Below are 27,056 nucleotides of genomic sequence, written 5' to 3'. Positions count from 1 at the left end.
ACATTAATATTATGAAATATTCTTTGTGTATATCTTTTTTTAGAATGCCAAACTGTGGTGTTTCATTTAAGAATGAATCTGTTTCTGCACAAATCATTTAAGTAAATGTTTATTAGCTAGTCACTCGTAAGGACGTTGACTTGCTTATTTTCATAATAAATCCGCTGTTTTGAACGAATCATTTAAATGAATGACTCTGTGAATCACTCATTATGACAGGGTGTTGTCACCACCTTCTGGCTGTTTTAGTGTCATATTTATTTATCCAGGACATGCTAGAAATAGCCAAGGTGCCTTTATAGCTTACTTAAAAAAAATGACATTAGGATGTCTGCAGGGTCCTAAAAAGTCTTAAAATGTCCTAAATTTCAAAAACGAAATTTTAGGTAATAAAAAGTCATAATCACTGAAATTTTGTCTTGAAGGTCTTAAATAATTGTAAACAAATCTTAATTTTCCATTGTCCATAAAAGGCTACCCAATCGGGCCAACACATATCCAATCACCAACAATCCATCTCAATAGAACTTTTAACAAAACTCTATTTATAACCCCATTTACAAATATGGTTTAATGATCATCCTTACAATGTTTGTTTAAAAGTTCTCTGTGTATTTATAGTCCATATATGGTGAGGACACTGACCTGGACAGACTGTTGTGCGTACATTTAGATTATTATAGTTCTTAAAGATTTACATGTGATATGTGTATGCATACAAGTAGGGTTTGCTTCTTTTGACAGTTTATTTGAAACTTGTGGCTAAGAAATAACTTATAGTATACAATATAATAAAAAAGGCTGAAATTTTATTCATAATGGTCTTAAAAAGGTCTTAAACAGTGTTAGATTTGACTTTTTGAAACCTGCAGAAACCATGTATGTTAAAATAACCGCATTTAACACCAAGGTAGTGTTAAAAATGCCTGAGCTCTCGTCATATACACCGTGGGCAAAAAACAGTGAGCACTTTGATCACTTTCAGATTTGGAAATTGATGACTATATAACACGTTAAAGCATATTAAAACAACTAATTTACTAAATATTAGTCCATTTTATGTGTTTGAATTAAAATGATACTGAACATAGTGTAAATGTTTCCAAGCTGTGTGGTACTCAGTCAGCAGAGTCAGTGTGGGCAGTCATTATTCTTGTGTCTTTGTCTGCGCTCTCCATTATACTAACAAGAGTAGATTGTGCACATGCAAAATTATAGATTCCATCTGAGGGAACAATGGAGCATTTCCAATCCAGTCTCTCCTGCTGTCTGTCTGTCTGGATGTGCATTTAAAAGCCCCGTGGTCTTCCTCAAGTCGGCGCAGCAGTGCTGGGCTTTGGGGAGATTTTAAACCTTGCTCTTTGCCCCGGGCCTTAAAGACAAGCAGCAAAAACAAAAAAGACTAAGCATTGGACTAATGGGAGCAGGTTTAGGGAAGAAGAATAATGCATTTGTGTTTGCTTCCCCCTCACTTATAGCAGTCATCACTCTCTGCTTTTCTTTGTTTACTGAATATTTTTTCACTATCTACTCCTCCATCATAATATGAGCCTCCAAGTGCTTTTAAAAATATATTTCTTTTATATTATCAGACTGAATTAAGTTTGCTGAGTTATCAGAGATTATTCAAGGGTGCAGGAGATCTTCTCAAGTGGGCCTGTCTGTGTTTTAATAATTTATAATGTGATAAATGGAGACATTTGGGATGATTATATCTCAGTAATGATATATTTGTGCCTCGTTGCTTTAGCATTATTCATTTCACACCCACTTATGCCTTCCTACCATCTGCTCGCTCAGTTTTAAGAGAGATGGAGAAGGTAAAGTTACTATATATTGCAGAACTTTACCTCTAGTCGCCATATTTTTTTTTTTAATAAAGGAAGGATCGAGAGTGCTTTGTGTCACCTGTAGTGTACACTAGCTGGAGGAACTTAAAGAGACCCAAGCTGTGATGATTTCTTTTTTTATTTTATTTTACATTTGACTCGTGCTGGCGATCTATTCTGTAGAAGCTCTTTCTTCTCGAACAAAAGAGATTTTGAGGGAGGGAGAGGGACGTTCGGTAGAGTCAGTCCTTTTCATTATTTCATTACAATGCACAGCCTCCGCACGGCCAAACATTAGCTTTACACTGCAGATGGGACGGGGGGAGAAAAACATTCATCAGAGAGGGGGACGGGAGTGAAAAGAGGAGGATGACAGAAAGACTAAATGTGACGTGTGACAAGAGGAAAGACGTATTATTACGGTAAAAAAAGATTGAAAATGATCATGAATGGGAGATGAACGAGTTGAATCTGATGGGAAAAAAAGAAAAGAAAATGAGAAAGAAAAAATAGAAGAAAGAAAGAAATAAAGAAATAAAGAAAGAAAGAAAGAAAGAAAGAAAGAAAAAATAGAAGAAAGAAAGAAAGAAAGAAAGAAAGAAAGAAAGAAAGAAAGAAAGAAAGAAGAAAGAAAGAAAGGAAAAAGGAAAGAAAGAAAGAAAGAAAGAAAGAAAGAAAGAAAGAAAGAAAGAAAGAAAGAAAGAAAGAAAGAAAGAAAGGAAAAGGAAAGAAGAAAGAAAGAAAGAAAGAAAGAAAGAAAGAAAGAAAGAAAAAGAGGAAAAAAGAAAGAAAGAAAGAAAAAAAGGAAAGAAAGAAGAAAGAAAGAAAGAAAGGAAAAAGGAAAGAAAGAAAGAAAGAAGAAAGAAAGAAAGAAAGAAAGAAAGAAAGAAAGAAAGAAAGAAAGAAAGAAAGAAGAAAGAAAGAAAGAAAATTAAAAAGAGGAAGAACAGAAAAAAAGAATATGAAAAAGAAAGGACGAAAAAATACAAAGAAGAAAGAAAGAAAGACAGAAAGAAAGAAAGAAAATTAAAAGAGGAAGAAAAGTAAAATACAGTCAGACTGATAGATAGATAGATAGATAGATAGATAGATAGATAGATAGATAGATAGATAGATAGATAGATAGATAGATAGATAGATAGATAGATAGATAGATAGATAGATAGATAGATAGATAGATAGATAGATAGATAGACAAACACTAAATATGATAGTAAATACAAAGTAGGACAGAAAAAAAGAGAAATAAAAGACTAGCATACAAAATATTGAAATGTTCTGTATGGTCTTTTGGAGCAGTGCTCATATCAGTATATACACCACAGTGTGATCAGTGTGTGTGGTTTAATAACGGAGCTCCGGCTTGGACATTCTTCACAGTGGAGGAGGAGGTGGAGGAGGAGGTGGTGTCCTCTAAGTGCCTGTGATTAAAGTTTCACAGTGAGACTCTACAAGGCACAGCAGGCTGTTCCACCACAACACTCCCTTCCTCCATCCTCTCCACCTGCCTCTGCCCTGCAGGAGATGTCCGGCTTCCAGATCACAAAACATCTACTGCATTCACAAACAACAAAAGCTACATATGAGCATCTCAACACACTGTGGCCATCGCTTTTTGTTTACGGTAGTATGGGGTCTACTGTCATCATGCTGAGATTTCTCACACATTATTATTGCTGGATGTCAGTAGCATGGAGGTGAGGAATAGGATGAAGGGAGGGAGTGAGCGAAAAGAGTGGGCAGCAGGTCATTGGGTTCATCCGCTGACTCACGTTTGCCACTCTGCTCATCGGGATCACAGTTTCTCTCATCGATTTTCGCTAACCTTTTGGTTATGACTGCAGTGACATTTTAACTGTAGATCCCCGCAGAGATATTCCATCTGGAGTATGTTTTCGAAGCTGAAGATTTGATATTTAATGGAATCAGATCAGATGGTAATAGATCTGTGTTTGATTAATGCACATATGCTTGCTTGTGTACCACATTAATAGGGAGAGCAGACTGTGGAAATTCTGTTTAAGACAAGTTGGCGGCCATGTTGGGCAACATTTTTCAGGCAGTTAATTATGGGTTCTTTTTTCCTGAAAGATTGAAATCTATGACAAATTTAGCTAATGATGTGTTCATGTCAGAAATATTGTTTTCATGAGTTGTTTCGAGACTTCGAGACCAAAGATTTGAAGTTGAAGGCATATCACTGAATAGGCATTTAAGCCACCGACAACTATAGCTGCCATTTTTCATAGTTGCCATTTTTCTTTTATAAGTAATTTTCTAGGTGTTATCCATGTTTAATTTCTCATTGACATGCAACCAAACAGTCAAATAAAAGATTTCAAGAAAGAAAAAAAAGGAATTGATTTACTTTCCTTCACGTGAGGCTTTCATCTTCCCATAATTCCAGGATTAAAAATGGATGCAAACCCTCCCAAATAAAGTCAATTTTCATTTTACAAAAAGTTTATTTCCTTCACAAATGTAAATCAACATAATCATGAAGGTCTCTAGATTCATTCAAACAATACAAATCTTTCAAGAGATCTATAGTTTTTTGTATACTTTGTCAAAAGTGATTATTTAATTAAGGTTATTGGTCTGGTATAATGTTTTTTTTTTTGCTTTCATAATACACCATCTAAATATAACTTAACTATTTAACAGATATCTTTTCTTTAAATTAAACCTTTTTGATACAGCAAAATCCTCAGAGTAAAATGAACTTCTACCACTGGGAAATAACACTTAAAATAACACTGGAGCAGAGTTAAAGTGCTGATTGAACAGAGAATAATGAACACCTGCTGTTAAAAAGCAGAATCACTGGAGAAAAACACAAAACTACAACTGAATTCAGTCATAACCTTAGGCCCTGCTGTCCACACAAACATGGGTATTGTCTAAATTGCAGCTTTTTTCTACACAAAAACGCAGTATCAGGTCACTGAAGCACAAATTTTTGAAAACCCTTGTCAGGGTGAAGATTTTCGCAAGCGCTAGTGTCTGTGTTTTTTAGAAAATTGAGAAAAAACGTTTTTGTTTACAAAAATAACTGTGCACATGTGGACATGGCCTTAGGAACTCTACTGAAAACTCATTAATTCTCTCAAAATCTCAGCTCATCCGAATCATTAAACAACTCCACAAACAGAATCAACAGCTTCACTTATTACTAACTTGGGAGTTGGGAGTTGCGTGCGACGTATCTGAAGAGCTGGGATGGATGCGGTGGAAAGGGGTGCGTGACATATTTAAGAAGACATGCAATTTGTGGGACATTATCATTCATTTGCGGGCATGCGGGAGTCTCTATGCATTTACGGGAGACTTCCGGAACTTCCAGGAGACTTTCAATGTCTGTATATGTATTATATGTTAAGTCTAAAGACAAGCACGAGTTCCTGGAAAACAAAACAAATTATGGCGGATTAAAATGTTCCATTTGAGTTATGGCAATGGATACAGTTGGTAAATTTGTTTTAAATTGCTATTTCTAACAGTAACGCTATTTAACTTCCATGCATAAAATGCCATCGATTGTCGTCAGATTTGGAATAAGATTATCTTCATGACTGAGAACTCTAAGAATGTTATGACATAGGAACTCAAGTAGCTACTGTGAAAAGCTAATCTAAAATGGAATAAGCTTTAATACTAAAGATGCTTTTTTCCCAGTAGAGTTTGGATCTCTTTTCCAACCCCCAGTGAACTTCATTTTTGAAATCCTGATATAAAAGCTTAAATATCACGTGGAGCATGAATCTAATGGTGTAGAGGAGGGGATATGAACAGAAAGGAAGAGCTAAAATGTAGAGAGCTGTGAAAACAAGTGAAGCACTGCAAAAAAAAAAATGGGGTCAACCCTAGTTTACGTAACTCTACGGCAAGGTTGAGTAGACACTGCAGTGCAGGGTTTTTCGATAACGGCGCTCATATACAAACAAACATGGTTGTTGTCTTGAGGATAGAGATCATCATGGGTCTCAGTTTATTAGACTTAAGGTCTTGTTGACCCTCACAGCATGTTGACCTCTTCTGTTACACACACTGTTTGAATTATTAACCCTCTGGCAGTGAGAAACAGCACATAAGCGAACAATAACCAATTACAATACCCATAAGAAAGCTAGGCTGGTTTGAGGTGGTTTTCATATCAATAGAACCAAATAAAAGTTATTTCAATGATATTCTGGTTTCTACAGATGTCGTGATTTTATTCTGCTACATAAGTTTAAAATGGATCCGATGTGTTATAACCACTAGAAGTGTATTCTCTCTCTTTTTTTTCATAATGTTTATATCTCCTGGTTACTGGAGCAGTGACCGTGTCATTCTGAGGCTAATCCATAAAATGCACTAAGAGTGCGTAGTCTGAACGGAATCTTATAATTGTACCTGCTGCAATATGGAGATGAGACTTTCCCTCTACTCTTCTCTCTGGATTAGAAGAAATTAGGTCAGAATGGCATTGAAGAATATATAACTGGGTTCAGCTTTAAGACTACTGCTGGGAAGCCTTGATCTTCTGCCATAATTGCTGTATTGTCGGCTTCTTATGGAACTGAGACGAATCTCAACAAATTCTTCTTCTCATTCAGCAGGGGAGGGTGTGTGAAGCATTGTTATATAAATGTTATGCATTTCTGTGACCGCACCTTGGAACAGGTGTGCTGTCATGTTCTCATATGTGACTTGAAATCCACCCATTGCATACTTAGAAACCCAAAACCTTCTGCATGTCTCATTTGTCTGCAGCTATCCAAACTATTCTTGTGTCTAGACTTAATCTTTCCCTGTTCTTTTGTTTAAAATGTGTTGTACTTCTTTTTTTTCAGGGAAAACTGCTGCAGGGCTGATCATGACCATGAGGTCAACAATTAAGAACATGGCCGTCTGGAAGTGCATCTAATCCACTGCTTCTGCCTCAGGTGCTGCTGCTGATCTTATACATATGATGTCATGATGTGCAAACACAATAGAGATGTGATTTTGGGGCATCTTGCAGCGCAATATTAGAAGTTCAGCTATTTAGATTGTTGCTAAGCTTAAGACACACAAACAAACCAGGCTCATTCTGAAAACGTACCTCTATATAAATTTCTGGAGTGCGCCAAATACGTCTCAGGAGCTACGTTTTTTTGCAGTTTTTGTTTTTCGCGAATCCAACAGAGGCCACTGTGTATACTTTTTGAGATTGCAAATTTCTCTCACGAGTGTTATTCGTGCCTGTTGTTCTCGCGTAAATCAACCAGAGGTCGCTGTTGGCTGACTGTTTAACTGACTGACTGACCGTTTGACTGACCCACCCTCCTTCTTCCCTAAACCCAGCCAAGAGTACTTTCAAAAGCACCGATTGACCTGCCACCCCCTTCCCTAAACCCAACTGACAGTTTTAAAAAGCAATCCAGAAAAAGAAAAGTCCTCGCCTGATTTTTACCACGTTTTCAGATTTTACCACAATCTCACCCTGTTATTTACTTGTTTATTTCATTTTTTGAATTCTGTTTTTGCTTTCCTGCCTTTCTGGAACCATTCTTCACCAGACTCAAGCCCCGTCGCCGTAGTAAACTCCTCGCTGCGTCTCTTGTCCACCGACGTATATGGTGAGCTAACTGAAAAAACTGGTAACTGCAGGAAAGCCGTCCATACGGAGGTACAGTAAGCGGTCATCTGGCAGCAAGAAAAGGAACGGCGTCATACCGCCCTGTAGCATTTGTTTTAAAAATGAAATGCAGCCACACGTACTTCTGGCTACGTAATTCGCGATCTCCAGAAATGTATGTAGGGCTACACTTTCAGAATGAGCCTATGTTGCACACAAATCTTGCATAGTATGACATGACATGACTTTTAGAATTTCTCTTGCCTAGCACTTTATCTTGAATAGTTTTTTCACAATGTGAATTGGATGGAAATATTATGGGATTGGCTGTAATTGCTTGTGCAAACTATGTATAATAACAAATTATAAGTAGGCATGACTAACTTACCTTTTGGGACACACTTCATGCTGAGAGTGTGTCTATGATGGCCTAAAATGCCTCCTTTGTAAGTTTTGGAAATAAGCAAATCTCTCTAATGGCTATTCTTCTGCAAATATTTTCCGCATGCCAAATAAATTAGATGAAAATTATTCCATAAATGATACACAGTGGATTTCTGTAATTAATTCCTGTTTCTTTCTAAGGACTAATTTATTAGAATTTTACTCTAATTGAACCATTAATTTCAGGAGGTTATTGCTGAGATACGGTGAACTCTCTAATGGAGGTCATTGTAAAATGCACTGATGTTCCCACCTCAGGGGGTTGAGAGGTTTCACATCCCACTCCTTTACTCACACTCTCATTTTGTGTCTTTGTGTGCGTCAGAGATATTTCTGGTGTTGGGCTCTGATCACATGCTATTCAGTTCTCACTTTTAGCAAGGGTTCAATTTCTCTTCTGTAGGTACTTCTTCTTTCATTCTCTTGCTTTCTCTTTTCACACTGTACCCTTTTACATAAGACTTGGACTTGCAGGTATGCTGTGGTGACTGTTTTATGGTCTCTAGATAGAATATGAAGAGAATGTGGCATTTTCTGATCAAGCAGGTTTGAGATCCCCAAAGACATACAGTAGAAATCTGTCACTGAAATGTCACACAGGCATTTATGAACATATTGCTAGTGATTGGTTGGCCTAAACTTCATCTTTACAAGTAATGATATGTCGCATATTTACCCCAAGTTGTGTCTTCTACAGACGTTAAACCATGGGAAACGTGGAGAGCCAAAATGGAGATCTTGCTTACTACAGTCAGGGACATGGCCACCTCTCACGAAAGCACATGACCCGATCACTTCGCATATCTAATAAACAGTCTCGACGATCACGTCATGCCTCGACCAGCAAGGTTGAACACCGCAACTCTGAATCCAGCACAAAATCCAGCAGCACTCCTTCCATCCCACAATCCCTAAGTGAAAATGGCCTAGAACCGTTCAGTGAGACAAATGCTTTGGAGAGCTATGGGGGAACCATTTGGGTGGACCGAATGGCAATGAACTTGCGGCCAATGTCCTTCCATGATAACATGGGCGATCCCACCATTACGCCAGGCTCAGAAGACGGAGTGGAGATGGACACAGTGGTGCCAGATGGTTGTGATGATGATGGACTTTTCACAGGTGAGGAAACGTACCTGCAGAGGACCAGAGATGGTCCTCGAGAAGGTGGCAGCTTCAAGAAGAAGCGCTCCAAATCTGCTGACATGTGGAGAGATGATTCCATGGAGTTCTCGTTGTCAGACCTTAGCCAAGAACATCTGACAAGCACAGAGGAAATTATAGGAACAAATGAGGATGAAGACAAAGGTTTTGCCAACTGTGGAGGACGTCGTCGTACCTCCAGCCCAAGGACACTGGAGTCTCATTCAGGAGAGAGAGCCAACTCTTTAGATGAACTGTGCACACAGAGGCTACCTCCTCTTCGTGGCTCGCACCATCTTTATAATGGACACAATACAGAGAGGACAGAAGGTGTAATGAATGGCGAGATCTTGTCTCCTGCTGAGGAGGAAGGGAATGGATATGGAGCGTACACTCTTCCCTGTCGTCGCTCTCACTGCCTGTCAGAAGGGCTGTCCAATCACCAGACTACCATCTGCTCACGTATGCAGGGACGACGTGCACAAACAACACATGTGAGTTATGCTTCTAACACATGTTTTTTTACATCCTCCAAAAATATAGACTATTAATGATTTATGACAGTTATGAATCATGTGCTTGTCCACTTTGTCCATTTTCAAGGCTCTAAAATACTGTCATCTATTAATTGTGTAACCTAGTTGCTAAAAGTGCCTGACTCCGGAACTGGTTAAAAAGAGGAACTCCCTTATGGGATTCTCTGAGGAAACACTTTTAAATCTTCATCTACTTTTAGGTCTAGTAAAATCCAAAAGATAAAAGCACTCCAGGACCTTTAATTCTAAATTCAAATAGGCTTTTAACTTTCATGTTTGTGCATATATAATGTGATTTAATTTGCCTTTGCTGGTCAAAGTGTTCTCGATTTTGAAAGGTCTCAATGGAACTTCAAGCTAAATTTTCCCTCAGACATGTTCACGTCTCTGACAGCTACTGTGGAGATCAGTGTATTTGAAACATTATATTTCCTATGATCAACCTGTGAGGAACTTTAGTGTCAGCACAGGGAACCTTCACCTTCTCTTTAGCATGCCTTCCCCTTTCTGTTCCTTTTTTTACGCACAGGTAAACAACTACAATTTTAGTCACTTCCTTTGTTTATGTCAAAAGAGGAAAGAAAGATGAACCGTTTAGAGTACAATGAAAGTTAACTTCCATTACTGTTTTTATGAAAGGTCAAGCTGTTGTTATTGTTTTGGTTGACATTCTAAGAAGAGATATGTTTTGGACGATGTCCAATATAAAGTTCAGTCACATTTAATCTTCATTAACTCATTTTCTTTGTGTAAAGGATATTACGGCTGGTGAGGGCAGTGAATATGGAGACAGCGGTATTGATGGTGGTGCTGCTGAGGTTGAACATTCCTCACGCCGTTGTAAGGCCATGTCTGCATCCTTCTCTGTCTACTCCACCGCTAGTGAAAGCATCTTCGCGGGAAGTGACAGTGGCAGTAGCAGCGGAGGCGGAGGAGACCGTCAGCCAGGTGGAGATCAAGGCGTCTATGAGAACTTCCGTCAGGAGCTGGACATGAACTCCCGACAAACAAGGGAATGCCTTGAGGAGGCCAGTTCAGCTGCTAGTGATGAAAGAAGCAGTGGAACTCTAAGCTCCATTTACCCCTCTGACATTCTGCTCACCGCAGTGCAGGGCACTGTGCGAAAAGCCGGCATGCTGGCTGTGAAGAACTTTCTGGTGCACAAAAAGAATAAGAGGGTGGAGCCAGCAGCAAAAAGGAAGTGGAAGCAGTACTGGGTGTCACTCAAAGGTTAGCAGTGTTTGGAATAGCATATTGCTCATATTATTTCTGCAGAATATAATGTGAGTGCACTGCATAAAATACCAGGATGAAGTATTCAGTAGGTATTCTGTTCAAATCTCCACTGTGTTTGGTTCTAGTTTTCATTAACTCCATACACTTGCAAAAACTAAACATTTTGATGGCCATACATGCTTTTATCCTATCATGTCTTGATTACTGAAACTCTTTGTGCTGTGGCATCTCCAAAACTCAAATTGTTCCTCTTCAATAAGTGCAAAACAATGCCGCTAGATTTCTTATTAAAAAGAAAATGAGGGATCATATCAGTCCACTCCTACAGGGACTTTATTGACTTCCTGTTCAATTTAGAATGCATTTTAATATTTTTGAATTTGTTTTCTTTTATTTGTTATCTCTGCACTGTTAAGCACCTAACTTTATCTGAACTATACCCCCTTGAGAAGTCTAAGATTTTGCAACCAGAACCTTCTTTTAATTCTGCACTTCAGACTCAAGTGCACAGGAGATCGTGCCTCCTCAATGATTGGGCCTTACCTTTGGAACGACTTGGCAGTTGAGATTAGAATGGTCCCTAGCCATTTAAGTGCTCACTAGTCCCTGTTTTTAAGAGTGCTTTCACACTTGGTTCAATTGCCTGGACCGAACCCAAGTTCGATTGTCCCCCCTTCCCACCTTCTCGCCTGGTTTGTGTTCACACCCTTTTTTCCTTCTGAACCCTGGTACACTTGCATCATCAAGTTGCTATTTTGTGGTCAGCTGTTGCTAGGTGACGGCCACAAAAGCAAAGCGCCAAAATGGAGATGTCCGCATATCATTCTGCTTTTACTGAATCTTTTGGTTTTGTTACTAAAACCAAAATACAGAGAGCCACTTGTGTCTATCTGTTGCAAAACAACATTAAAAACATGACATAACATAACATAACGCGATGTTTGCAGAAGTTCGTTTTGGTGGAGACAAACAGACATTATCACTGCTTGCACTGGGTCAGTCCCGCTTGTCGCCAGGTTAGGTCATACACAGAAATACACGAATGAACATTTTGAAAAGGATAGTTTGTTGTACAGTTGGTGGTTCACTTTCGTTATTTGGTACGATTGCATTAATATCAGAAGTGAACCATACCAGAGTTCGCATAAACCGCACCTCAGACCACCTGTTTCAGGCTGGGGTACGGTTCACAGGTGCGCAACCGAGTTCAGAAGACAGGTTCACACTAGCTAAACGTACCATATTTTGACGTCAAACGAATCCGGGTGTGGATCCAAAGTGCTAGTGTAAAAGCACCCTAGGTCACTATTTAATAGTGACCTAGGGTTCACTATTAAAAGCCCACTTGTTTTCATTGGCCGATTAATAATTTTATTTAGCCTGTTTCATAACTTATTTGTTTTTCCATCTTCATCTTTTTTCTTTCTCTCTTTTTGTATTTCTAGTTTTATGATGTTGTAAAGCACTTGGTTAGTCTTGTGGCTGATTTAAACTTGCTATATAAAATTAAATAAAGTAAACTGGAAACTGTTCCACAATGCAATGCATTTTACTTGATCTTTTGTTTTTAAACTCCTTCACCCCCCTCCTATTAGCAATATGCCATTTACCCCTGCTATTTGTCGTCAGGCAAATCACACCAAGTACTATGGATTTTTATTGCTGCTTTTGATTCAGGCTGTTTGATGTTAGTACACTTGCCATGGCTGGTATCCATTCATCTTATTTTATGTTCAGGGACTTCAGTAATAGCTATTGTAAAAAAACACAAAATAGCATCAAAGGCATCACAGGTCATCCTTTCTTTCAGAAACATAATAAGGCTATCTGAAGGGTTTCACCAAACCTTGTGCCATCTATTAAAACTAATACGATTTTTAACCAACATTGTCAACACCCATGCTTAAAATATTTATGTATTTATTATGGTAGATATTTTAATCCGGAAATTTTTTATTTAATTTAAATTTACAAATGTGTAAACTTGTATTACATTTCTAGTGACTTTCCTTCCTTCTTGCCTTTTTGTCCCAGGATGCACTCTGTTTTTTTATGAAACGGATGGACGTTCAGGAATTGACCATAACAGCATTCACAAACATGCAGTCTGGGTGGAGAACAGCATTGTCCAGGCTGTACCTGAACACCCTAAGAAAGACTTTGTGTTTTGTTTGAGCAATGCACTGGGAGATGCCTTTCTCTTCCAGGTAAGACAGTCTCAGAAGATCAATATTAATGTGATCAATTCTATTTGAAGCTCATGAAGATCCGTGTAGTGTAGAATTGTCCCATATCAATCCTCATGGTCCTCTGTTTCATTCAAAACTGCTGAATGGTATTTCTGAATTTCTATTAGTCTCAGTGACATTTTGTTCTGTGACAGCCAGTTGACAACATCCTGGTTACAATGTGACATTTTTAAAGGTTAACTATTCAGGCCTTAGAGTCAGATGTGTGTGACTGTCATTGTGTTTTAGCACTGACAGATTCTTGGTGTTTCCTTTGTGATAAAATGATTTTATGTTTTGATGTTTAACCCTATATGTCTGGAGTAGATACCAAGTCTCAAAGTTTGACTCATTGTCACAAAAATATCTATAGTGATCATACATAATGTTGTGATACACTTTTTTTAGACATCAGGTCAGACTGAGCTGGAAAACTGGATAACTGCTATCCACTCAGCCTGTGCGGCAGCCGTCGCCCGCCAGCACCACCGCGAGGACACGGTACGATTGCTGCGCTCTGAAATCAAGAAGCTTGAACAGAAGATTGACATGGATGAGAAAATGAAGAAGATGGGCGAAATGCAGCTTTCTGCAGTCACTGATGGGAAGAAGAGGAAGACCATCTTGGATCAGGTATGCACAGGCTGTGTACTGTATGTGTTTCCACTTTTCTGGCAGTTTGAATCATGCCCGATAAAGTCAAAGGCATTTTGTATATTATTAGTTACCGTTAAGTCTCAGTTGCCATTGCATTAAAATAAGTTATTTATCCCCAAGGGTTGAGACAAGTCTGTTAAATGGTGTCATTAGATTATTAGTAATTTGACCTTTGATATTATCTTTTAATAGGGATTTACTTGGTTAAAGGTGCTTTATGTAAGTTTTGACTGTTCTAAAGCATAAAAATGCCATAATATGTTTACAAATATTTCAGAAACATGCTAAGTGATTATTCTTGCTTATCTGAAAAACAATGCTGAAGACAATTATTCTGCTTTGAAAACCTGTTTTCCATGCTGGAACGATGTCTTTGTTTTTGTTCTTTTAACCTGCCCAATGCCAGTTTAGCTAATTATATTTTAGCACCCCGGGTTGCCTTGTTGGAAAACTGCATATTTCATTCATTCACTCAGAAAGGCTTTCAAAGCATGCGCCTGTGACCAAAATGCGACTTCCGGTGGACAGTAGCAGACTCCAAAATGAGACGCAGATTTAGAGTTCCACATGAGGTTATTTATTAGCTAATAATATAAATATTACGAACGTAAACATCAGGTGAGCAGGTTACATTGTAACCTCATGTCCTAACAACACGCTACATGACGAGATTTGCAGTGATAAGCAATTTGGCTGTTTGCACCAGACGAAACGCGACAGAAATTTAAATAAAGCCATTCAGAAGCACAGAATATGCACTTCCTCACGAAATGGTAAGGTTTATAATCTAATTAATACATATTAAACCTCTTTAACATTATTAAATGTACATGCTAAATCTCCATGTGTTGGTTTTGAAAGTTCAATTTCAAACGGTTTATTTTATTTTCAAGATCTGAGGTGAACTATCTGCTGCTGCTTTCAGTAGTATGACAATAAATGTCATGTAAAATGGCATTAAAACTCACATTACTAGCATTTAACACTGAGTAAAGCACATGAGGTGTACCTGAGGTAAATAGCACTGTCAATTTGCTGCAAGAAATAGAAGCCACTTCTAATATATCAATTCGAGGTGCTGGTTAGAATAAAAAATTCCTTTTAATATGAAAAATATTACCTCTATTGCATGCCATTGCTTTAATTTAGCACATGACTTAAATCAGCCTTTAGGCTCGATCATCAGACTCATTCCTCAATCTGGCAACCTACCCTTGCATTTGTTTTGATCTAGGAATGTAACACCTAGTTCAACCACTGGGTGTCAAACTTACATACTGCACATTTAATTAGGACATATGAATTATCCAGTAGATTTATTTAATTTTTGTACTGTGCAAAGATTATTCGTGATCCATCGCATCTAAAATAAAGGTTTGTTTTTACATAATAAATGTGTATGCAATATATATGTATTTATTATGCTTATGTAATACACACAAACATAAATACAAAACTATACAAAACAAAAATATTTACATATATATTTGAGTTTATATTTAATTACACAATTACACAAATCAAATACACATATATATATATTAAATTTAAATGTAATAGAACATCTTAAAAATAAGCATGCATGTGTATAATAATATTCTAATATTGATAATAATGTAAATAAATACAACATTTTATTTTGAATGCAATTAATAGTTTTTTATTTAAATAATTATTCCCAAATATGGTGATTTTTGACATTCAAAATGACATTGTTAGTGGGTTTTATGCTTCTGTATATTTGTTTTGCAAAGGATTGTACATGCTTTTAATGTGCCTTTCTGAACTAATCTCTGACTAACATGTGGTTTGATTGTTCTTACATAAAAGAGGAGTGTGTAAATGCGTGTCTGTTTGATTATTTGTGTGTGTGATGTACTTGTCTGTTTGTGTGGAGGTGGGGATACTCCTCCGTGGTCTCGGAATAGACTCAGGTCATGCTGGCTTGAAGGAGGCCTGCTGACTAATGATTTATCCCAGCATCCTCCCCCAGTAAACAAAACCGTATTAAAAACACTGCCCACTCTCTAATAGTCAGCAGCTTAAGGGCTCTCATCATTGTGCAGACAGAGAAAACAAAAAGTGTCAATGCTCAAGTATTGGCAAAGTGGGATAAAAAGTGAGATCTTTCTTTCTTTGTGTTCAGATATTCCTCTGGGAGCAGAATTTGGAGCAGTTTCACATGGACTTGTTCCGGTATCGCTGTTACCTGTCCAGCCTGCAGGGTGGTGAACTTCCAAATCCAAAACGCCTGCTTGCTGTTGCTTCCCGTCCCACCAAACTGTCCATGGGTCGTCTTGGCATTTTTTCAGTGTCATCCTTTCACGCTCTGGTATGAAATATGCACATATACTTCAGAGTACACTCAGTACTCCCTCTTTCTTTCTGTTTCGCACACATACTCATCTCATTTACACTCTCGAGCACGTTTTGTTAACATCCACTTCATTTTAATCCACTCCACAAGAGCCCGGTGAGCTCTGAGCTGCCTGCCAGCTGGTTCTTGGCCTGACTCCTAACAGAAACTAAATAACAAAACACGCTGTCATCATTGTGTTTTTGTTATTCCTGCGGCTCGACAGAGAGCGTACAGAATGAAGTAATGTGAAGTCAGAGGACCACAACTCTTACCTCAAGAGAGTCACAGCAATGCATAGAAAACCAACTTCTATTTTATTATGTAACTTTTCAATTTCCTTAAAAACCAAACCAAATTTGACAGAAAATCATTGACAATTTAAAGGGCCCTGAAAACCCCCGTTTCAGCAGGGTGTTTTCACACCTCTAGTTTAAAAAAAGTCAAGAAAGTGGTTGAGTCCAGCTTTGTTTAGGTTGGGGTGTCAAGTGGCGAAATAGGGAAGGGTTTGCATGAAAAGGGGAGTTTCAGTATGTGCACATGCTGATTTTCACAAAGGCAAAACAAACACAGATGTAGGGGAGAAAGACAGTGACTACATTTACATGGACATCAGTAATTGAATTATTTGCCAAATTATTAATTTGGCCACTTTAACTGTAGTTTGGTGCTTTTACTTTCATTCAGGAACATTCCATGAATGCCCCCCGCGACAAACAAGATATTGGATGCAAGAAACTGCTAGAAGAGTGTAGGTTTATTGGAATGTTTGATACCGCACGCCGTATGGGAGAAAAAAAAACGTGCCACTTTTTTTTCTCTGCAACTTAGATGCACTCTGTAGGTAGTGTCAGAAAGCCGTGTGTGTATAGACAATCTTTAAAAAATGCAGCAAAAATCAGTAATAGTTTCATTAAGATGTTTACATGTTTACATTCGGAGAGCAGCATTTACAGCAGATCTTCCAGTCCATCAGCAGATTTTCCATAAAATTGTAGTGATATTAACATACTGTAAACTTAGTAACTAAATCATTTTGACTAAGGTATGTCTTTAAAAACTGAAAGAGTACTGCTGACGATGTTAACTTTGCCATCTGAATAAACATAAACAAGGAACACTGATCACAGACTTACCAAATCTGTAGAGACAGGACACTCGACTGGAACCGAGTCTTTCTTTGAAAGAAGACGAGCAGCAAATCCGTATTTCATGATTTCTAGATGCGAAAAGCTCTCAGGTTAAAAAAAGAGTCCAGCTGTGATATCATAGTTGTGAAATGAATACAAAAACTTTGTTGCAGCACATTTATAAATGCAACACTGATGACCCATGTCTCCAAACGATTCTTCTTCTTCCACTTGTTTTAATTACGGTTGGCAACACAATGTGGCATCTCTCTGCCGTTTAAACACTGTTACGGGTAAAAACAGTCTTCGGAGCTTTCATGCATATTAATGAAGTGTCACCTTATACACAATAGAGCGTGCTGATTGGTTGGAAACAAGTCTTTCTCTTGAATTAATGATGAAAACTCAAAGAAGTCACATTGTATTCACCAGTACAGACATCCAATCTCCACACTGGACGTAGCTTCTAAATTTCTTTTAGAACCGGAAGAACAAATTTGCTCGAAATAACGCAAGAACAACCAACCAAGTTAGCAGTGTGGGACATATATATGACATCTCAACATTTCAGAAAATGTGTTTTGGTGTTTCGTGACCCTTTAAACAGTGAAAAAGAAGGAATTTTTGTCAATAGCAATCAAGTGATTGATCAATAACTTTCTTTTCACACTATGCTTTTAGCTATGTTACAATTTAATTGGTGTTTTTAACAGCATAACCACTGGCTTCTATCTAAGCTGTCTTTTTAAATTGTTCATTGTTATTACTTATTGCTTCTAAAAACTCAAACAAGTCACAACAGCTATGTCTTTAGATGCTGTACTGTACAGTAGATTTCAACTACTGTGGTTTTATGTTTATGGGAACATTACTGAGGAAATCCTTTATGACTTCTGTGGAGCTAACATTTATTATCCCAGAAACGTCAGTGTGGTTTAGTGGCGGGGTGTGTGAACGGGACATCTTCACACTATGGCAGTTTATGTGTGTACTACTTCTGAAATGAGTGTCAGATTTTTTTCCCATCACTGATCTTTATTTGAAGCCTACAGGCATAGGGATATTTTTTTCACCCACTCTCTTTCTCTCACAATGACACTTATGCCATTTGTAATCAGTGAAGTTTAAAACCAATAAGTGGAATTAAGGCTAACAAATTCTGGAAAAAAAATCTAAATGTTAACACTTTAAATGCTGCTCTACTCAAACTGATGTGTAATATTGTCGCCAAAACAGTTCACTTAAAGTCAGTAAAGTAAATAATATAAACTATGTTTATGCTGCACATTCACATGCAATTATCTTTAAAAAAAAAAAACTATCACTATAAAGGGATAAAAATGAAAATTCTGGTATTGATTTCTCACCCTCATGTCATTCCAAACCCCTGAGAACTTTATTATGTTGACTTGAGGAAGCCAACATACTGTTTTACTACTGTCCTTGAAACCAATTGTATCTCTTCCTTGGCCATTCATGCTATAAGGCCCAAACTTGGTTAATATGTGCCTTCTGCATTCATGATTGTTGCTATGTCTCTTCATGCCAATCAGACTTATCGTTTTTTAATAAAAAATGTTAAATATTAAATTTTAATAATCCAGGCATATAAAAAAATTAAACAAGCCATACATTTGGCCAAAAGCTGTGTTCTGCATTATCTTTTGTTGCTGTATCTTTTCAGGTTTATCAGACTTGGATAGTTTTCCAATAAATAATTGTTAAGCATTATTTTTCTCAAAATATGGCAAGCCAATTTTGACTTAAACTCCATATTTTTACATAATTACAATATTTTTGCATAAAGTCCATTTTTTTACTGATATAGCCAGCTTTTTTTGCATGTATCACTTTCACATTTATTAAGCAATGTGTTTTCAATAAAATTGAAATCAAGCCATTTTTACAAACTGTTCAAGTCCAGTTTTGAACTGTCATAAAGACATCAGGGTTGATTTATATCACTCATTTTGGCAAGAAGCTTTGATGTATCGTCACTAAGCTGTCAATTGTCTCCATAGCAACAAAACAGGTTAACCTAGCAACCATTTAAAAACAGTAATATCTCTACATCAGAACATCGTAGGGACCTGGGAATTGGCTTGTTTGACTCATATTAGCAAAATGGGACTTCCTGTGTACTATGCATGGTTACAATGATTAACATTTAGCTACATGCTATTAATGATTAATTAAGTGGATTAACATATGCTAGAAATGCGTACTTAGTATTAGGATTTGATCAAACATGTACATGAGGGTTGCCGTTTAGCAACCTAGTTTACATTAGCAACTGCTTAGCAACCACCTAGCAATGCCATAAACATTTTAGCAACTGCCTAGCAACCACTTAGCAACGGCTGTATTTTCTTGCCAACTGCCATTCCCAATCTTAGCACAGTCACATTGGCCTTTTCAGGTCTACATCAAAGTGCGGTGACGATCTTTGAAACACAAATTAGGATATTTTGGATTAAATCTGAGAGCTGCTTCATCCTCCATAGACATCATTGGTCCAGAAAAATACTGAAAAACATCATCAAAACAGTCCATGTGTCTTCTGAATATTGTGACGCAACAAAAATACTTTTGTGCGTACTCTATACTGACACTGAGGAGAACTCATTAATTTTGTTTTGTGTGCGCACAAAGTGTTCTTGTAGCTTCATAATAATCCATTAGAATCACTGAAGGTATATGGTCTGTTTTGAGGATGTTTTTAGCTATTTTTCTGGACATTAAATGACCCAGGACCATTTCTGGACGCAGGACGAAGGAGCTCTTAGATCTTATCCAAAATATCTCAATTTGTGTTCCAAAGATGAACAAAGGTCTTGGGAGTTTGTAACGACGCGGGGACGACTAATTAATGACAGAATTTTCATTTTTGAATGAACTAACCCTTCCTCCCTAGTGACAAATGCTAAATGGTTGTCAAACTGCACATGTGCTTGACACTCTCTTAAACATTTATTGACTTTCTGCGTGTGTGTTGATGTCGCACAGGTGGCTGCGAGGACGGACGGGGGAATACGTAGACGCACCCAAGCCTTGTCTCGCTCCTCCAGCAAGCGAAAGAGCCGTTTCTCCTCGCTGTGGGGCCTGGACACTACCTCAAAAAAGAAAACCAAAGGCAGACCCAGCATCAACCAGGTTCACATCTGCTAGACATCTGTTACACGCTGTTTATGACACATTTAACTGTTTATTCTGCACAGTTGTTAGTCTGCATGCATCGTAGAAAGTGCATTAAAACAATGGCATGATATTTACTCCAGATTTGTCTCATTAAGTTGTTCTGTCTGAACCTCAGGTGTTTGTAGATGGTGAAGAGGCGGTTAAGAGGAATCTTGAGCACATGTTTGAGGACACTGGGAAGGATACGCTGGTGAGGAGGACTCTAATACTTCACAGCATGCTTTACATAATTAAAACTGTCAAAGAAAATGGTGTCAGATGCAGAAAGGGTAAAAGCTCAGGCGTTAGGGCTGTGTGGAGCTCCCAAAGGGTTAGACAGAGTTAAGACACCCAAGCTGGGCTGCAGGGCCTCGGGGAGAAGCACCGGGATCCTCTCCCACCCGGCCCGTCCATCAACAGCCTGGAGACGAAGCAGATGGCGGGTGTTTTGTGGGGGGAGCATGTGTGTGTGTGTGCAAGCCGTATGAGTGACAGAATGTTGGAGTGTTTAATGTATTGTCTGCATGTGTTTGCCAGTGTGTGAGTGTGTTTAAGTCCCTCTGACCCATTTCCCGCTTTCCTTCACCATGTGTGGGCTTGCTGTCTCTCCATGATGGCGGACCACCATCACAGCTTCTCTGCGGGCAGATTGTTGAGGGGAAGGGGAGGGTACTAGGCTGTCACCCGATAGTGTGGGATAAGCTATCTGAGCCAGGCAGCATGCCGTCACTGACAACAGGCCAGACCCGCTGACAGACCCAAGAGCCCCCGAAAGACCCCACAATGCACATCCCAGCCGGTACACGTCAGCCCATCGATCACCCGCCAGACCTCTAACTTGCGCCGTTGTCAGACAGGGGCGCTGAGTATTGCGCTGGGGTTTGCACATTGCTGTGCTTGGATGCCAAGTTAATTAGAGTCAGATTAGATATCATCACATTGTCTGCTGCATCGATCCAGACAGCTCTGCTTAAGTGTGATAAGGCCGATTTGTGCAAATACAACCAGAAAAGTGACACCTTAATGAATCTACACAGTGGTTTTTGTGATGTCTTTTTGAGGTTGTCGATTTTCTTTATGCATTTTAGGTTTTGTTGATGTCAATGTGAAACTGACCCTATTTTTTGTTGTTGTTGTTGTTGTTGTTGTTGATGCACATTCCAAGTTTTATTACACATTATGAGTAAAACTAAGAGAAACAAACATTTTCAACCTCCCCTTCCGGGTAATGTTATATAAGCTTTATAGATAATAGATTAATGTTGACCAATTGATCCAAGCAATTCTTGAAATATAGGTCCATTATATATTTTTAGCATTGCACAAGAATATAATTGCAATTTATTTAAGTAAAATACACTTAAATACTCAAAATACACAAGAAAATATGAGTGTCAAATATATTTCCAGTTTCCTGCATTTGTAGAGTTATGTAATAAACTGGCATATTGGCATCATTCTGATAAGTAAATCTGGGCTTAAATAGTAAAACGATTAGTATAAAAAATGGCACATAATTGTAAAATGTAAGAAAAATTACAAAAAATAAAAAAATAGAAATGAAAAACTAACTCAAATAAGCCATAAAAATTAGAACCCAAATCAGAAAAAGTTGGGACAGTGAGGAAAATGCAAATAAAAAAAAAAGTAGTGATTTCTAAATGTACTTTGATTTGTATGTCCTTGCAAACAATACAAAAAACATTATTTAATGTGTTTCTCCTGATATATTATTATTATTTTTTTTTTATTTATTTATTTATTTTTATTATTTTTTTCAAAGTAAACATGTATTCCAATTTTGGTTCTTGCAACACATTTTTAAAATGTTTGGAACAGTAAAACATTTACCACTTTGTAATGTTTCCATTCCTTTTCATAACATTTAAAGACGTTTAGGGAGTAAATGATGAAGTGTTTCAGGTGTAATTTTGTCCCATTGTTCTTGCAAACAAGTCTTAAGGTGGGCAACAATATGGGGTCTTTGTTGTCACATTTTGTGCCTAAAAATGCGCCACACATTCTCCATTGGAGACAGGTCAGGACTGCAGGCAGGCCAGTGAAGTAACTGTATCCTCTTCCTCCGCAGCCGGGACTATAATGTGTGCAGAATGAGGTTTTGTGTTATCTTGTTGAAATATGCATGGGCATCTCTGGAAAAGAAGGCAGCACATTGTGCTCCAAAATCTCTATGTACTTTTAAGCAGTAATGGTGCCATTACAGAAGTGCAAGTTACATTTGCCAAAGGCACTGACACAACCCGATGCCATGGCTTTTGGACTTGTTGCTGGTAACAGTATGGATGATCCTTTTCTTATTTGGTCTGGAGCACAGGCTGTCCATTTCTCCCAAAAAATACTTGAAATCCTGATTCATCTGACCACAGTACACATTTCCAAGTGTGATGGTCCATTCCATGCAACAATAAATTATAAGGGTAAAAGACAATGTCTGTTTCTAACGTCTTGGAATCAGACATTTACATGGGTACAACACGATGAATAAAATGAAGTGATGTTTTGCACAATATGCCGTCAGTATGACAAGTCGGCCACCTTTTGTAAAATAATTTCGAAACTGCAATAAAATACCTGCACATTTTTCATACTGCTCTTTTTGTTTGTAAAACACTTTTAATTTTGCTCATTATACATTTATTAACATTTTTTAAATATTTAAATTCTAGATTCACAGACATTATTGTTGTCACATTATTTAAGATATGTGACTAAAAGCTATTAAAAGCTATTAATTTCTATTTTTTGTTTTTGTGGGGCGAATGAAAATTTTGCCAGGACAAGTAAAAATCTGAATCATTGGTCCGATCGGACCAGTAGACAAAATCCCTAGCATTGAACCCTGTCACATTTGTTCAGCTTAGGCTTGGGCCCTTGTTCTTTACACACTGAAATTCCTCCAGATTCCTCGAATTTTTTTATTATTTTATGCGCTTTTGAAGGTAAAATATCCAAATGTCTTCCTATCTTTCTTTGAGGAACATTGTTTTTCAACATATCAGTATTTTTTTTTGTATTGTACAATGTACCAAGATTTATGTCTATATCAGTCTGATATGTAAAACAGACCATATAAAATACTATATATTTTAAATAAAAATATGTATTTCTATATCTTACATCATTTGAAAAATCTTCACATTACATCAGCCTCATTCCTAAATTTATTTCTATATTCATCTGCTTTAGCACAAAGACAAAGAGGGTTCAGTGAAAAGCTTGCCTCAACACAAGACGGACAGTGAAGTTTGGGTTCCCGACTACCTCACGCCATCCTGGGTCTCTTTACCCGACGATCGGCCAGTGTTGGCTATCATACAACCGGGAGAGACGGCCATGGAGGCCCTGGAGGCCCTGTGTAAGGTAAATGTCAGATGTACTCACAAACAGAACTGTTCAAATCAAATAGATTATCATGTGACTGCTTGAATCCTGTCAAAATGAAATTCCAAGAGAGAAGAACCAAGATCTAGGTTACTGTTCAGTCTATATATTGCATGTTTTATCCATGTTTCTGTCATTTCAAATTAACCATTAAGTTTGGTACAATAGGGTAAATGCAGAGCTAGTGTTTCTTCCCATACTGATAAACTTCCGGTGAATGGTTAATGTGGCTTTTTTCCATTTTATACGGTTCTTTTTACAGCATCAATGTTGTAATGTAATTAAAATACAATCAGTTAAATAGATTTTGGTATTCATTTAGTTGTTAAGTGTAAAACGAGATGAAAAGCCATTTACTTGCACGCGCTCATCAGGATCGGCAGGCTAGCGCAGAAGCTCCATTGAACATACTGGGGTAAAATAAATGTTCATATTTTAAAGACATGGCGGGAAAAAATGTAATTTAATGCAATTCAATTCTTGTACAATCTGAGACCCACTTTATATCGAATATCACTCAGCCAGTGGAAATTGCCGATTTTTAAAGAAAAACAGACCTTAAATGCGCCGATTTTGTCATGGCATACAGTTCACCGGAAGCGCTTAACCCAGGTTACTGGCAAATTAAAAGTCCTTCCACATACTTCCGCATATACCCTATATGGGACGTCATTATGCTGTCAGGATAGTAATGCCTGAAGTTCCTTTCAGAATCTTTCCTGACAAAAAGCACATTATTGATGAAAATGTAGTTCACATATAAATGTTTTGAACACTGATATTAAAATAGAATGCTAAAATAGCTATAGCATTAGCTCATGTTAGCTACAGTTATGTCAGCTGAACAATGTGTTTCTTTCACAAACGTCACAAAAGATCCTAGTATCCTAGTATCACAATTCTGTCATCTCGCAGACCACCAACTGCAAAGAAGAGGAAATCTGACCCCTAAAGTATCATCAAAGCAGAGTAATATTATGATTCTGACTAACATCTCATGTCTCTTATTTCCTGCGAACAGGAACCTCCAATTCTTTAAAGTTTTTTTTTAGAAGAAACTAAAACTTATTGCACCATTTCCCAAGGCAAACTGCTAACGTGTCAGTGAATGATTTCTTCTTGCGGTTATCTTCCTGTTATCATTCTGCTCTAGTAGCTCTCGCTTCTCAGCTGCTAGCACTGCAGAGTGTTCTAGAAAGCTCTTATCCACAGTTTCTCGTAAATATGTCCTGAAGCATTTGTGTAGCGAGAACACACACGTCCCATTCACACTCGAATGCCAGTGGAGCAGCATATCCAGTATCTACATTTATGAGTTATGTACATGCATCGCTGTAGATACAGCATAACATGAAACATAAAGAATTCTAAACAAATCATACTGCCATGGAGGAAAATGGACGCTCTAAATCCTAGAAATGGTTATCTGTCAAGTCCTGAAATAAAATATTAATCAATTTACATTGGCAAACATAAAGCTCTCATCTTCTGTAATGGCCTTTTTCCAAATACATTTTAAAATGGTCGTAAATAACATCACAGATTAAATGCTGATGTTTATATGACTGACTGTAAATAGTTTCTCAATGGTTATTTAGAATTTCTCTTTTGATCAGCTTTTTTGTCGGACTCTCATTCTGATTTGTCAATTTCAGCATTTTGTAGTCATATATGTTTATATAAAATCAATATGATGATATCTTATATAAGGATGTAAGCTTCATGGCATGTATCAATCTATAGTCTCATTATTCTTAAAATAATAACTTAATGTTATTCAGATCGATATTTCATAACCCTTTATAATCTATACTAAATAAATAACCAAAATGTCATGAAATATTGATTTGAAGGGAAATAAACCATATAGTAAGTGGGATAATATAATATAATATAATATAATATAATATAATATAATATAATATAATATAATATAACATAACATAACATAACATAACATAACATAACATAACATAACATAACATAATATAACATAATATAATATAATAGATAGAGTTCTCACTACACTTTCCATCATAAACTAATAAACAGCTGTAGATTCAGGTCCTGTCTGGACCATTGGGACAAAGAGAACATTTTTTAAAGAGGTTATTGAGTGCAGTTCTTCTAGATGAAGGGCAAGGGGTCCGAATGGGGCTCATAACCTCAGACGTCTCTTGAGGGCTTCAGACATTAGCCATCCCCCATTATTTCTGCTTAGTGATCATACAGACATCCTAGCAATAATGCCATATATAAGATCACAATCCATGTGTACAGTGCTCTTTAAACACAATGCGTAATTTCTGACAGACTGACAACTACTTAACCTAGAAGATGTTTGTTTTTTTTGTAAAATGTTTAGAATGGAAGCGTGTTTCTACATCTGAATAATATGTTGCTGTTCTGATTGTTATTATTTATTTACATTAGTTAATTGTGAATTAGTATCTGCTGTTGCAGTTTGTTGTTATATGTGCTTTTTCATAAACTATTTTGATGTCTTCCTTCTGTATTATGTTGTGTTTACATGACATAAAACAGTGATTACTGAAGTTTTTTAGACAACAATGACTGCATTTACATGGACACCAGTAATCAAATTATTTGCCTTAATCTGAATAAGACAATAATATGATTAAGGTGTTTACATGAGTTGCTTTTTGAATGTTCCTTTCATGATCTCGTTTTACATGTTATAGCACATAATTCAATTAATTGCGTCACCGCGATATCCACATTTACTTCGGAGTTTCATGTAATTTTGTCAGTAAATCCTTTACTGACTTGTTAGGTGAAGAGAATAGTGTCAAACAGCCGTGTGTGTATAGACTATCCTGTTGCAAAATGCAGCGAAAAGTCCTAAATGATGGTAATAGTTTGATTAAGGTGTTTACATGTCTGTACTGCACTTCAATAATGCGATACTGCACATGTCTTAATCCGATTTCTGTTTAGTTCAATTATAACCTTAATCGGATTAAATTTATAAAAAATCACTGTTTACATGGTAAACTCTTAATCAGATTAATGTCTTAAATTTATTAAAATTGAATTATTGGTGTCCATGTAAGCGTACTCAATGTTGTCAAAGACCCCTGTTAACACAGATTTGCGAAAAGAACTAAAAACGCATTATTATGCATTCCAGGCCAGTAGATGGCGATGCCATGTTGTAAAAAAGACACTATAAGCATGCTCACATACATCCTTTAGAACAACATTGCTGTTTCATTTGGCTTACACATGCCTACAGATTGAATAAGTAATAGGGCTTCTGGTGAATTGTCATCCCATACAAAATCACAGTGTTTAA

General features: G+C 37.3%; 1 protein-coding gene across 2 annotated transcripts in view; it reads left to right on the top strand.

Annotated features, from left to right (window-relative positions):
* Positions 1-27,056, top strand: part of tiam1a (TIAM Rac1 associated GEF 1a) — a 96,789-nt gene that overhangs the window by 27,588 nt on the left and 42,145 nt on the right. For both annotated transcript variants that reach the window (XM_056467580.1, XM_056467578.1), the window contains exons 2-10: positions 6,665-6,757; positions 8,573-9,512; positions 10,310-10,784; positions 12,825-12,997; positions 13,427-13,651; positions 15,822-16,007; positions 20,168-20,314; positions 20,475-20,549; positions 23,546-23,719. In XM_056467580.1, coding sequence (XP_056323555.1) covers positions 8,583-9,512; positions 10,310-10,784; positions 12,825-12,997; positions 13,427-13,651; positions 15,822-16,007; positions 20,168-20,314; positions 20,475-20,549; positions 23,546-23,719 — 2,385 coding nt within the window. In that variant the 5' untranslated portion in view covers positions 6,665-6,757; positions 8,573-8,582. The remainder of the gene's footprint in view (positions 1-6,664; positions 6,758-8,572; positions 9,513-10,309; positions 10,785-12,824; positions 12,998-13,426; positions 13,652-15,821; positions 16,008-20,167; positions 20,315-20,474; positions 20,550-23,545; positions 23,720-27,056) is intronic.

Source organism: Danio aesculapii, chromosome 10, assembly GCF_903798145.1.
Source record: "Danio aesculapii chromosome 10, fDanAes4.1, whole genome shotgun sequence".
In the NCBI taxonomy this organism is placed as follows: domain Eukaryota; kingdom Metazoa; phylum Chordata; class Actinopteri; order Cypriniformes; family Danionidae; genus Danio; species Danio aesculapii.
The sequence above is the reverse complement of the archived record's forward strand: the minus strand, read 5'-3'. Positions and strand labels throughout refer to the sequence as shown.